The 13,770-nt window shown below is 40.7% G+C and overlaps 1 protein-coding gene across 1 annotated transcript; it reads right to left on the bottom strand.

The window, feature by feature from the left end:
• Positions 1-234: 234 nt before the first annotated feature.
• Positions 235-798, bottom strand: LOC122638940 (zinc-finger homeodomain protein 1-like). The gene has a single exon (XM_043831792.1). It carries the CDS (start codon positions 796-798, stop codon positions 235-237), a length of 564 nt encoding a protein of 187 aa, XP_043687727.1.
• Positions 799-13,770: the final 12,972 nt, after the last annotated feature.

The following is a 13,770-nucleotide window of genomic DNA, read 5'->3' as shown; positions in this document are numbered from 1 at the left end:
ATTTCTAAAACAGAAATCAATTCATTAAATTGAAATGGAAATCATACCTTAGAATAGGAATTAGAAAATAAAAAAAAACAAAAAAAAAATAGCATAGGGCCGCCTACCGGCGGAGATACCTAACAAAGCACACACTTCTTTTTTTAAGAAAAAAAAAAACAGAGAGAGAGACCAAGCTATCTGTAACCAACTGAGGCACTATCTGTAACCAACTAAGAATCATGTAGTTCACCATCATCGGGGCTTGTTGTTGTTGAGCCAGGCTTTGAAGACTTGTCTAGAAACCCCAATCTGTTCACAAAACCGATTAGTCTCATCCCATCTCTCCCTCCGCATCCTCCACCCAAGACTATTTGAAAATGCAAACATCTGTTGCCTTTGCTCGTCTGTAAACCTTGTCCTTGCCCTCCTCCTCGAACTACCCATCTGCTCCACCACCACTCCATGATGTTGTTGTTGCTGCCATTGCTGTTGTGGTTGCTGCTCTGCCACCTCGAGGAGCGCTAGTAGTTGGTTCTCCTTCTCCTTCTCCGCCTCATCATCACTCACTTCTATCACCTCAGCTTTAACCTTCACAGCGTTGTTGCTACTCTCTTCATTGCCACCACCACCACCACAAGTATTGTCCACCACAGCCATCTTGTTGTGGAAGCTCAGGTGGCACCCACATGCGACACAACGAGAATCATCGCCAGCCGGGACGAATTCTTGGCAGCCATCGGTGGCATGGCCACCAAGCTTTGCTGCATAATTTCTCATGCAACTACCATACTCAAACTTTTCCTTGGGGTTCTCCATGCTTAGTTTGCATAGTGTTAAAAGCCTGAATCTGAATTCTGAAACTTCTCTAGGTCACACTATATATTGGTGTGCGCTTGGCGTTAAGGATGCTGAAATTAATTTACTTTTGCCTTTCGTGACAGGAGGTTAAAGCTAGGAGGGTTGTAATTAATATTTTTTTCCTTTATTAATAATTATCTATTCGTTACATTTGCCTTATTCAGGTAGCTTGACTGTGGAGCTTTTAATGAGATCCTTTAAACAATCTTTTTGGGCATACTTTTCATTACTTTTTTGAAACATAGTTGGAGAACCAAGTTTTCTGACTCGACTCGTCCTTTAATAAAACCTAGTAACTCGGTCTAGTCAAACCCGATCAAGGCGAGTCATGTTTTTTAATTTTTTAATACAATAAATATGTATAAATTAGTAAACCCGCGGAGGGGGAGGAGGAAGGGAGCATGAGCCGGAGACAGAGGGGAGGTGAGGGGAGTCAGTTAGGGATTTGGTGAAGTGTTGTGGGCATAGGCTGCACCTGACTAGGCAGCATTCTTTTTCCCTATTGGATGTGAATTCGCATATTGATGCATTCCTTCAATTTTATTTGAAAACTTGGATCCTGATCGGCAGTGACCCATCTGATCCCCTAGTCTGAGCCCTAAATCCATTCCTTATTGACCCAAACTTGAGCTTGCAATTTTCCCTAGAGTTATCGTAAGTTTACACAACCTAATTAATTTTTCATAAATGCTGTTTGTTAGGCACTGCCGTTTGCCCTTTTGGTTCCTGACCTGGTCAACTAGAATCAAACCATTATAAGTTATAGCCAAATTTTTTTGGTTTAATAAGAAAATGTATAAGAATCGTTTAAGCACATGTTTCTGGTCAAACCCGGTTAACTTGCTTCTTAGACCTATAGGGGTCCAGTCAACTACAAAAATTACCAACTGATTTAAGGAACCTTCCTTGGCCTGTTAGAAATCAAGATTTCAATCAAAACCCTAACAAAAAAACTCTGTATTAATCTCTAAAACATATTGCGATGATCAAAAGAGAAAAGAAAGGGATGTGTACCTTGCACTAGCTTATGTCAATGAAGAACAATAAGGATAACCCGAAGAATAATAATAATCCGATGAAGAATAATTGCGAATCCTCGAATAATATTGGATAACCACAATAGGAATCTGCTCTAGTCTCCTAATCTCCCTTACACCTCTCTTTCTTGTGGAGAAAAGAGAAAAGAGAATAGTAACTACAGGGACACTCATCAATACTATTTATAATTCTCCCCAAACCCTAACCCACTTCCACAATAGACCAGGCCGGTCCGGTCCATCTCAATAAAATAAATAGCACACCCATGTATTTTGATTTTCATCAATGATCGACCCAATAATTAATCAAGCCCACACATCATCATTGAAAAATATCTAACAATCTCCCACTTGAGCTAGATTAATTATAAAGTCATCATTATCAAATGTGGATATAGAATCTCAATACAAATATATCTTCACTATACCTTGATCGAATAATCAGCAAGCATATCAATGTTGAATAACAGCAGAAAATATGCCTCAATATACAACATACTACTTTCTGTCAGTTACAAACAAAGATTTACCTACTAAAATGAAATGACTTGAGATAAATTTTATACAAGGAGTGTTAAACACGTCAGTGATCACAAAAATATCTTCATCATTCCTTGTGGATCCTCAAACATATCATGAGCATCGTCATACTCATAGATTACCTTTGAACATTGTCATATTCTCAGGTAATCGAATGACTTGGCTTATCACCAATCAAACATCCTTGGCCAGAAATAGCTAAATGACTTTGCTTATCACCAATTGAACATATTTTAGCCAAAATAGCCTTCAACATATCAAATAACATATGCATGCATACAAATGCTAAACCAAGCATAAACAGATACATTCACAAATCTTTGAAATTTAATCAAACGTCATAATTAAAACGAAATATATGTCCATCAAGTCCTCCCTCTAAACAAGCATATCAAACCAAGTAAAGGAAATAAAACTTCCACTTGCACAAAGATAAACAAACAAATCAAGTGTGCAACATAATAGTTTAGTAAGATAAACAAGCTCCCACTGAGCTCAATACAAGCAATAAGCTCCCACTGATTAACTAAAACAAATAATGTTACATCATGTTAAATCAAGTAAATCATTCACGTTGTTTGTAACAACCGGCAGAACCCAAAACATTAATGTTTTCTTACTAGGTTACATTTGATCTTATAATGTATTTAGAGTCGCTAAATTTCAGTATGGCCTAGTACCATCCATACCTCTAATTTCTTCATCGGGTGCCTAAACATACAATTTCATTTTCCCATGTTCCCTTTTCTATCTTAATCTTGTCTCCTAAAGTGTGTATAAACGCATCAAGTTTGGACTCCTGGAGACCCAAATCTATGTCAAGTAATCCTAAATCCTCCTCTAGGTCCACAACTTATTTTCTCTTACAGTTATTTCAATGAGAGTAAGAATCATAGAAATTATTTCCAAATTTAGACATCCTGGAGGAACAAATAAAGATTTGATCATTCAAACAATAATGTGGATATATATTTCTTAAACACAACATGATAAACTCGTGCCCAAAAAATCCAGGTTAATTTTAATTTTTGGATATAGGTCCAGAACCCAAACCCATACCCACTGCTGCCTCGTGGTGCATTAGCCCAGTGATTGAGATGAATGATGTAAGCCTGGTAGTAAGATCCTACGTATTGTTAAGAAGGCAAACACCAACTCCTTGCAACTGTATAATTCACCATCAAATGTACAACCTAAGGAAGGTATCGACCCGTGATTGCTAAGTCGCTACCCGAATACATGATACATTAGGTTTAATAAGCATGTAGGTGAGTGGTTGAGCGAAGAATTTGGCCTATGGTTGATTTGACACAAAACATCAGAGTGCTTTCAACCCATTTTGGGTTTGAGATTTGACTAGGGTTATGATTAAGTTCTAGTCTAAGTTGAGATTGGATCATCCAAACCGTTGCTGTCATGATGAGAACTCAATTCCATACATGCATGCTAAATCCCAACTCGAAAGTCTAATTTTGCTACCCTAGCAGATTGACCCCTATTTAATTAAAATAGTATAACTTCGTCATCCAAACATTATTTGCTTTGATTCCAATTTTTTTAGAAAATAAATTCATAGAGCTTAATTTTATTACAAGGAACCATTGTTCAATTCTGTCTCCAGGTGATCTGGAATTTCACTTCAAGCTGCTATCATGGATTGAATTCCTCTATTCTGCCAGATTGACCCCTGTTCGATTAAAATGACCTAACTCCACCATATGAACCTTAATTTCCTTAATTCTTGATTTGTTAGAAACTAGACTGATAGAGATTTATTTTGTTAGAAGAAACCATTTTCTGTTTCTCCCTCCAAGTGAGCTGAAATTCAACTTCAAACCTAAACTTTCCTGCTGTTGCTGTCTTTGGAAATTTCATTCCTGGTGTGTGGGGCCCAATGTCTTGCGCCCCAAATCATCTCCCCGCAATTCAACCAATCTGTGGGAATATTGTCCCTACAACGTGACCATGTGGGGTCCACCAATAAGCCTAGGTGCAATTAGAATAGACCTTATAATATGTTTTTAACCCAAGTGGTCCCTAGCCAAAAATGACCTAAGTCAGCTCCTATATAAAGCCCACCCTTTTCAGAATACACCCTATTCATTTCGTTGAGAGGAGAAGGAGAGAAAGAGAAGAGAAAGAAGGAGAGAAAGAGAAGAGAGGAAGGGGAGCTTGGATCCATTCTTCAAGCTTAGCAACCTTACGGTATCGATCTCCAGCTTTGTTTCCTGAACCTCTTTGTTGTTCTTAATTCCTACATATAGCCAACTTCATGGTCTTGATATGCACTCTTGATCCATCATGCCTATATATGAGATTCCATGGATTTCTTGTTTAGATGCTAGGAGATTCTTACGTGTATGAAGATCTACCCCTCTACACCCCTTCTATGTTTTCTCTTGGGTTCAAATTTGTCATAACTATCATTCTACCCTAGGAATGATAATCTCCATGCCCTATGGTAAGTTTATATTGAAGCTTTATGATGTATGAAATGTTTTCCTTGCATGCATGTTGAATCCATGGTCTAATACTTGTAATAGTGTTGTTATAGTGTAGGTCCAACCCTTCCATGTATGAATTCTGCAAATCTTGAAGTATGAAACCTATGCATGATGGCTATGTTGAGTCATGAACCCTAAGATCACCATGCATGTTCAATCTTCTCATTCAACCATGAAATCCAGCTCAAATATGACCTACCTGTGTTCGCTGATCATGAACCCCAACTCACTTTGAGTAAAAACAAGTCAAATCCTCGGAAGACATCAAATTTCTCAGACTGTACATGTTACACCCGCACCAAAAATACAACCTAATTTCATGGGCCTTGAGTTTTTATTAATGAGTGTCGCGATGCTGCCAACAGTCAACACATGTGACCTCGAGCTGTGACAGTCGAAGGAAAAGCTTGGAACAAAGATTGGGAATTACACTTAATGGGTGATTGGACCATACTTTGGGTAAGCTTTTAATCCTAAATGTTAGGTGTGCATACTCCGCTTGAAGTCCTTCAAGTGCGGGCCAAGGCCCGGATCCTTTACTGTTGTTGTTCAACTTTTTCAACTGGAATGGACTAACAACTGAAACCACTATTGTGCTTCCTTTCGTTAATCCTTTTGTTGCTGTCTTATGCTTTTTGCTGTTTTTCTTGTATGTGACCCATGTGCCTGTGTTCTGGACACCGTTGCTATGTTACCAGGCATGGTGGACCCCATCCTTACCCTCACTTGCATTGTTGGACCACCTAGGTGGGCCCCGTCGCCCAATTTGAGTTTAAATGGGTTTTAAGACATAAGCTGCCAACCAAACAGGGCCTTGGGTCCTTTTTAGTTACAAGAAGGGGACTTGAGATCTTAGGCTCGTTTTTTTCTCTTGAAACCAAAAATCGTGAGAAGAATGGAAAGAAAGAGGAGAGGAAGAAGAAGAGAAGAAGGGATGGAGAATAGGGAGAAAACTTGCCATCACCACCTCTCCCTCCCCTTTGCTTTCCAGACTAGGAAAGATGAAGCCGTGGAGAGCTTGGGAAAGAAAGGAAAGAGAGAAAGCAAGGAGAAGGAAGAAGAGAAGGAGAAGGAGGTGGAGGCTTTATGGCTTGCTGATTTGGGGGACTGCCTTGGGCATTCCATACATCATAGGTAAGCCTAAATCCCTGCTCTCCTCTCACTACCTTGTCTCTTAGGAACCCTTCCATGGATCGGTTTTGGCCTAGGGTTCCACTTGGAACCCAAGTTGAGACCATGGCCATGTGAAGGACTCCATCAATGGAGTTTTCTACACACTAATTTCAACTTTGAAAGGCCTCATTTGCAACCTTGTTGCTGTCTTATGACTCCCTTAACCTTGAACCTTAGATTGAGATCATAAGAGTTAGATTCCTTGTGAACCCTTGAACCAATGAATGGTTGAGGGCATTATTACCCTAATGAACTTTAGGAACCATCCCTACAAGCCCTTAAAGCCATTAATGGCCTTGGGAATCAATTTGGAAGAGATTCGGAGTTGAAAACCCATGTTCTGCTGCAAACGAACGAACGAACGGAACCACCAGCTTGCCTCTGTTCGTAGTTCCTTTCCCTATTTTAGAGCATTATAACCCAATGGACTAAGGAACGGACTCACCCTATGCTTCTGTTTGTTAATCCGTTCCTCTCAGGTTTTTGGTCACTGAGAACGGAACCACGAGCGGATTCACATAGGTGCCTCCATCCGTACTGACAGCGTGACCTCTGCTCAGTATGTTGGCCATAACTTTGTCTACGCATATCGTATCAATGCGATTCAAGTTGTGTTGTAAACTAGACTCAAAGGGCTATAACTCATATGAATAAATCATGGATCCAATCCTTTATTAGGTTCCTATAAAGTGGGCCCAAACATATCTAATGTGTTTTGACAGCAAGGGATAGAATTGAATCTGATTACCCCGGTGGCCTCAAACCTAGGGCTCCACTTGGAACCCAAGGATTGGTTACATGTCCCTTGGTAAATACTATGAGGTAATGCTCACCCTTGGAAACCTAATGGACCTAGTCCCCCCAACCTAATTTGGAAGGTCTAAGTTTCAAAGACCTCAAACCCCATGATCAAATATTGGTAATCCAATTCATAGGGTTTACAAACCTCTTAACTAATATGTTGATTTGGCCTAAATGACCAATGAGACTAATGCATTATGACTCCAAGACCTCCTTATGAATGAATCCTAGACCTAGGGTTTCCTTTTGGAACCCAAGGTAAACCATGGGCTCGTAGTGGCACTAATGTGAGCTGACCATCATTACTTTAAGACCCATTGACCTAACCTTTGGGATTAAAATCCTTGAGTCACTTATGGCTCTAGCCTAACGAACACACTAACTAGGCCTGAAAATATCATTGGCACTAGTGTGCACAACCTTAAAAATCCCTAGGATTGAAACCTAGACCTACAGTGGTTAAATGAATCTCTTTAATTTTGAAGACAATGAGTTGAACATAGTTACAAGACTCTAAAGGACTTTATAACATCATCCCTCTAGCCTTTAAGGCCTTAGAACCCAAGACAATGAATTAGGGAGGTTTTGACCTTAAAATCTGGTTCTTACCTTGAACGGTGTCACCAACAGATTCACCTGTGTGTGCCTCCATTCAAGAATCCATTCGAGTTCCTTTATGCTGTATTGAATGACTACCTTTGGGGACTCCTTATGGAACCCATCTATACACTCTAATACACATGTTCATGCACTCCTAGGCTATCCAACTACTATGGGGAAATGTGTGCCAAGGCGATCGATGACAAACACAATGAGCGATTCGCAAGCTAACGATGAGTGAGTTTAGACTTATTTGGGTTTGACTATATGCATCTATAAATATACATATTGTTAGTTGCATCATTATGATCATGTTTGCATTATTGCATCTATTTCTATTTGATACTGATGATATGGATTATGATGTGAACTGTGTTGGGTTCGGTGCCGAGAAGTGCTGGTACCGAAACCCTAGATTATCGAAACTAGTAACTTGCATGGCATTTTGCCTATATGCACTGTATCGTGCTGGTAACTGGGTGTCAGATGGAATGAGACGTTGATACACCCGGATTACTTCTCGATGCAACAAGATCTATGTAGCATATCTGTGGTTAGGTACAGTTCCCTATACTACGATCCTTACCAATAGGGGTTTAGTTATTGGGTAACCAGAGCACCTAATTCTATGGAGAGTTGGAGAGTCCAGTCAAGGTAGTAATGGTTATCGGGGTCTTCCTCTAGGTTGTGATAACTACGGTCGGCGCGGGCCCCTATGTGATAATTGAGGTTGCATTGTGGTTAGAAAGGAAGGACCCACAGTGTATTCCTAAATTATCATAGTAGCATATGCCTATTGACCTAGTATTATTTGTTAGGTGGTAAATGAATATATATAATAGCATGTATCATGGATTATTTGTGCTACTGTGTATGTGCATCCTCATCCCCTCACTAGCTCAATAGAGCTAACCCCCGTGTTTATACTATTTTTAGATGACGATACAGGTAGCGGCTGTCTTGCGAGTCTTAAGGTTGAACGCTCAGGATACAATGATATTGGGACTAAGGATCCAGAGGCTGAGATCGAGGAACACGGTGATAGATGCCCCTATGATGATTGTGCCTACGGGCCTTGTTGATACTTGGGACATGGTCCCTTTTTGTTTACTTTTGGGCCTTGAGCCGCTGTATAAACATTCCATGTTATACTGATAATTTGTATAATTATGTCATGGTCAGTCTAAACATTGTCATATTCTTCTCTTGGATTGAACTGTCGGTTTGTCCTTTAAACAGTGCCTCTACTCTCCGCTTCTGCCATTCATAGAGAAGCCACGAGTCCCCTCTGTAGATGTCCTTCCCATGGTTTTGTTGAAGCTCTCATTCTTCTCTAGTGTTTTGGCTGCCACTGCCTTTATGGCTATATAGGGTACATATTTTTGAAGGCTTGTCCTCTTGTAGATGCTACTATTTTTGGCTCTGTTCTTCAATCGACATTGGCCCTTACAGCTTTGATCCTCAATCGACACACAGTGTCCTTTGGGTTTCCAGGCTTTCGGGCCATTTCTCTGCATAATGTGTCCTTGCCAATGCTTGGAGGGATTATGTTGTCGTAGAGAGAATGAGAGTCTTGAGGGGGCTGTTTCTTACCGACCCTAACCTCTTCAGGATTCGAGGTGTGGTGGTTTTGCACAAGCAGTGCACTGAAGAACCTAAACTGGTGGCACGCTCATCATCTTCAACCTCCATGTCTCTTGCAGATGTAGGAGACCAGTAATGGGGACTATTTTGGGCTTTGGAGGAACTTTTAGATGTCCTGGTGGTGATTCCCATTTAGCAAAGCAGTCCCCCCTTGGCTTCTCGAGGTCGCTCTAGAATAGGTCATATTGCATAATGAATGTTGGGGTTGGTTATGCACTACCCGATGTTCTTGTTATGGCTATGCTTGTTTCATATTTCTCATCCCCTAGTTAATGCTTTCTTTAATGCTCTTCTTGGGAGGATCAAGACAAGGCACATCGAGCTTTTAGGTTAGGCACATTTTGATCTTGCCTGGCTTTCGTCTTCCAGGAAAAGAATCCACTTCGAACCGAGCTCAGTTTAACCTTTGTATTTGCTACGCTATTGGATGCTTGTTACAATCTCATGTACTTGTACTAGCATTTTAAAATATCAATAAAGAACTTTGTTACTTCTGACTTGTGTCTGCTTGTATTCTTTCTGTTGAGCTTTGCTTTCTATGCTCGGTCTTTTTGCTCTATAGTAATAAAATGAACTTTGGACCTTTTTTGTAGCTCGTTGTAGAATTCTTATTTATGCTCCGATCTCCATTTTCTTCATTGGGAAAATGCCCCTATGGTGCAACTCACCATTATGGTCGAATGATCATTGTCTTCATTGGGGAAACGCCCCTATGGTGCAACCACCATTATGGTCGGACGACCATTATCTTTATTGGGGAAATGCCCCTATGGTGCAACTCACCATTATTGTTGGATGACCATCATTTGCATTGGAAAAATGCCCTTATGGTGCAACTCACAATTATGGTCGGATGACCATTATCTTCTTTGAGGAAACGTCCCTATGGTGCAACTCACCATTATGATCAGATGACCATCATCTTTATTGGGAAAATGCCCCTATGGTGCAACTCACCATTATGGTTGGATAACCATTGTCTTCATTGGGAAAACGCCCCTATGGTGCAACTCATGATTATGGTCAGATGACCATCATCTTCATTGGGGAAACGCCTCTATGGTGTAACTCACCATTATGGTCGGATGACCATTGTCTTCATTGGCACATCATTAGTAACGACATATAAAATTTGCTTAAAAGAATGATTCCAAAGTTTTATTGGAAGAATAAATCGTTGCTATAATTTGCTGAATAAGCATTGACATCTTTATTTACCGTAGCCACATGAAACTTGGAAACAATTTCTATTTTGATTCAAAACAAACGGGAACTGACCTCATTGATAGAATTTTAGCAAATTTTCTGCATTCCAAGACCATAGTATGGGTACTCCCTCTAAAGTCTCCAAATGAAATTCTCATGGCGCCACTTGTTTGGAGATTCTGTATAGTCCTTCCTAATTGAGTGTTAGCTTTGCCATAGATCTCGAATTGGAGGCTTCTACCTTACATAGAACCAATTCTCCTTGGTAAAATTTTTTGAGCTTCAACTTCGAGTTATAATGATGTGTCATTCGTTGTTGGCGAGCAGCGTTCCTTACCCGAGCTGTTTCTTGAATTTCTTCCAACAAGTCTAAATTTGCTCTTAACTCTTCATCACTGACTTCTGGCTTGTATAATTGCACCCTCATTGACGCTTTCCCTATCTCCAAGGGGATAACAGCCTCTGTTCCATATGCCAGCATGAAAGGTGTTTCTCCTATCACAAGTCTTGTTGTTGTCCGGTATGCCCATAGAATGCTAGGCAATTCTTTCACCCACAATCCTTTGGCTGTCTCTAGCTTCTTCTTTATTCCGTCCGGTAGGATTTTATTCATGGCCTTTGCTAGGGCATTGGATTGTGGGTGTGCTACTGAGGTCTTTCTTAGTTGAATTTCATACTGGCCACTGAATTCCTTGAACTTTTACTCAAATTATTTTTTGTTATTGGTGATGAGTGTCTTTGGAATCCCATACCTATATATGACTAAGTGGAGGAGGAATTTCCATACTTTTGCGGCTGAAATTATTGCCAAAAAGAATTTCCATACTTTCGTGGCTAAAATTACTGCCAAAGCCTCTGCCTCTACCCATTTAGTAAAGTAATCTATAACCACGACCACGAACTGCCTACCTCCTGATGCCTTTGGGAAAGGATCTAGGATATCCATACCCCCATTGCACAAAAGGTAGTGGGCTTGCAATTAAAGTGAGCTTTGTGCCTGGTTGACGTGTGATTAGCGCAAACCTTTGGCACTTGAGGCATTTGTGCACAAAACTCATTGCTTCCTTACATAGATATGGCCAAAAGTATCCCTGCCTTATGACTTTGTGGGTGAGTGCTATGCCCCCCAAGTGTTGTCCACAAATGCCCGTCTAAATTTCTCGTAGAACATATTCTGCTTTAGATGGCCGGAGACATTTCAGGTAGGGCACGGCATATGCCTTCGTATAAAGTATTCCTCCTATCATCGTGTATCATGCTACTCTACTCTCATCCTAATCTTTCTGGCTTCTTCCTCGTCTGTTAGGAGTGAGTCCCTCTGGAGATATGCTATTACGGGGTCCATCCAGCAAGGTTCAATTTCAATGGGCACTACGTCCCCGACTTCTTCTATGTTGGGCACACCAAGCACTTTAATGTATACGGTTCTGCTCAGGTCTTGAAATTCCGAGGTGGCAAATCTAGAAAGCGCATCAGCTGAGGTATTCTGTGCTTGGGTTCTCTATAATATTTGAAAGTTAGCGAACTCATTAATTAAGCTTCGCACCTTGCCCAAGTACTATGCCATGTACGATTCCTTTGCCTCATATTCTCCATTAACTTGGTTGACCACCAATTGGGAGTCACTATGCATAGTAATATTCCTTACTACCAAACTCTTGGCTCGATTCAGACCTACAATTAAGGCTTCATATTCTGCTCCATTGTTTGTGGTCTGAAATTCAAACCTTAGTGTATACTGCACGAAGAATCCCCCTGGACTTGTCAGTATCAGGCCTCTGCCACAACCATTGGCATTAGATGAACCATCCACGAACAAGGTCCAAGTCTCTATTGCCTCCCTAGCTTCAGTCTCTAAGGCTAAGTCTTCTCCGGGTAAGGTGCACTCGACGACAAAATCCATAGGTCTTGAGCTTTAATGGTTGTGCAGTGCTTATACTGAATGTTGAATTCCCCCAGCTCTACCGATAATGCAACAACCCTTCTAGAATGATCGTGTTTGGCCAGGATTTTCTGCAGAGGCTAATTTGTTATTACTTCTATGGTGTAGGCTTGAAAATAAGGTCTCAACTTCCGAGCGGCTGTTATCAGAGTATAGGCATATTTCTCCACATTATTGTATCTGATATCTGCATCTAGGAGTACCTTGCCGACATAATAGATGGGTCTCTGTAGCTGTCCGTCTCCTCGGACCAGGACTGTGCTTACCACTACTATAGTAATGACTAAATAAAGCCGTAGTGTGTCTCCCAGTTCTGGCTTGGTTAGCAGTGGTGGTCAGGCCAAGTACCTATTCAACTCTACGAACGCTGTCTAGCATTCACCCATCCATTCAAAAGTGAGCTTGGTCCCCTTTGTTTCTCTCTCCCGCGCTCGATTTTTCAAAGCCTTGAAGAAGGGCAGGCACAGTCACCCGAGGTCAAGATGAACCTCCCTAGTGCCGCTACTTGATGAGAACATTTATGTGTGAAATCTTAGGGCATAAAGCATACATTTTACCATATTGGACAAAGTTACTCGGTGCTTTCTTGTGCTTTTCAGGTTTTAGGTGAATTCTTGTGAAAATGGAGGAGATGATGCTAAATAAATGTTTTTAAGCTGTTTAAAGGTGTTAATGGCTTGGATGCGTAGCCCATCGAGTCAGCTTTGCAACGGTTTAAGCGGCACATGATTCGAGTTGAAGCGAAGAAGTTACGGCCGTTCGTGTGCACGAAAATGGTCTATAGGGGTTTATTTATAATTATTGACAGTCGGCTGGGGACAAAGTGAAGCGAAAGTTCAGATTGCAGGGGCCTTAACACAATTATTAGAAGTTATATTTCTTGTACCCGAAAGATTCCATTTGGAGGGCTGTGGACAGTCCAACTTCAACTTGAGATATCTTGGGCTCCCGAACTCCAAATTGGACGAAATTTGGGTCTATTTTGGGTGATTTTTGCAAGGAACACAATGGTGAGGCCTATATAAGCACCCCATGCACCCCATGCTCCACGTTTCCTGAAGGACAGAATGGGTATTTTATTTATTCTTGAAGGAATCCTAGTCATCACCCTTACTCTCTCCCTCCTCCAACTTCTCAAGGGCACTTCGGAATTCTACTTGGGATAGACTTATTTTGAAAGACATTCTCTCACGTATGGAAAGTTGAAAAATCAAAGATGCTTTGATTTTATTCTTGGAGAAGATATCTACAAAGAAAATGAAGCACTTGTTAGAATTGGAAGTTTACTTTTCTAGAAATAGAAGTCTATGTAAACAATCTTCTCTTCTTCTTCTTTCTATTTTTTCGATTCAAGGCATTGTAAAGAGGAAGGAGAAGAGAATATTCTCTTTTCTTAGCGAATATTTCTCCTACACTTCCCTCTTCTCCCTTCTCTTCTCTTCCCCTATAAATACCCCTTGCCCTTTGGGTTGTAAGAAGTTAG

The sequence above is a fragment of the Telopea speciosissima genome, chromosome 9 (assembly GCF_018873765.1).
Source record: "Telopea speciosissima isolate NSW1024214 ecotype Mountain lineage chromosome 9, Tspe_v1, whole genome shotgun sequence".
Classification (NCBI taxonomy): Eukaryota; Viridiplantae; Streptophyta; class Magnoliopsida; order Proteales; family Proteaceae; genus Telopea; species Telopea speciosissima.
The sequence above is the reverse complement of the archived record's forward strand: the minus strand, read 5'-3'. Positions and strand labels throughout refer to the sequence as shown.

Excerpts from the sequence above, each read along its gene's own strand:
- LOC122638940 (XM_043831792.1), bottom strand. The coding sequence starts at position 798 with ATGGAGAACCCCAAGGAAAAGTTTGAGTATGGTAGTTGCATGAGAAAT.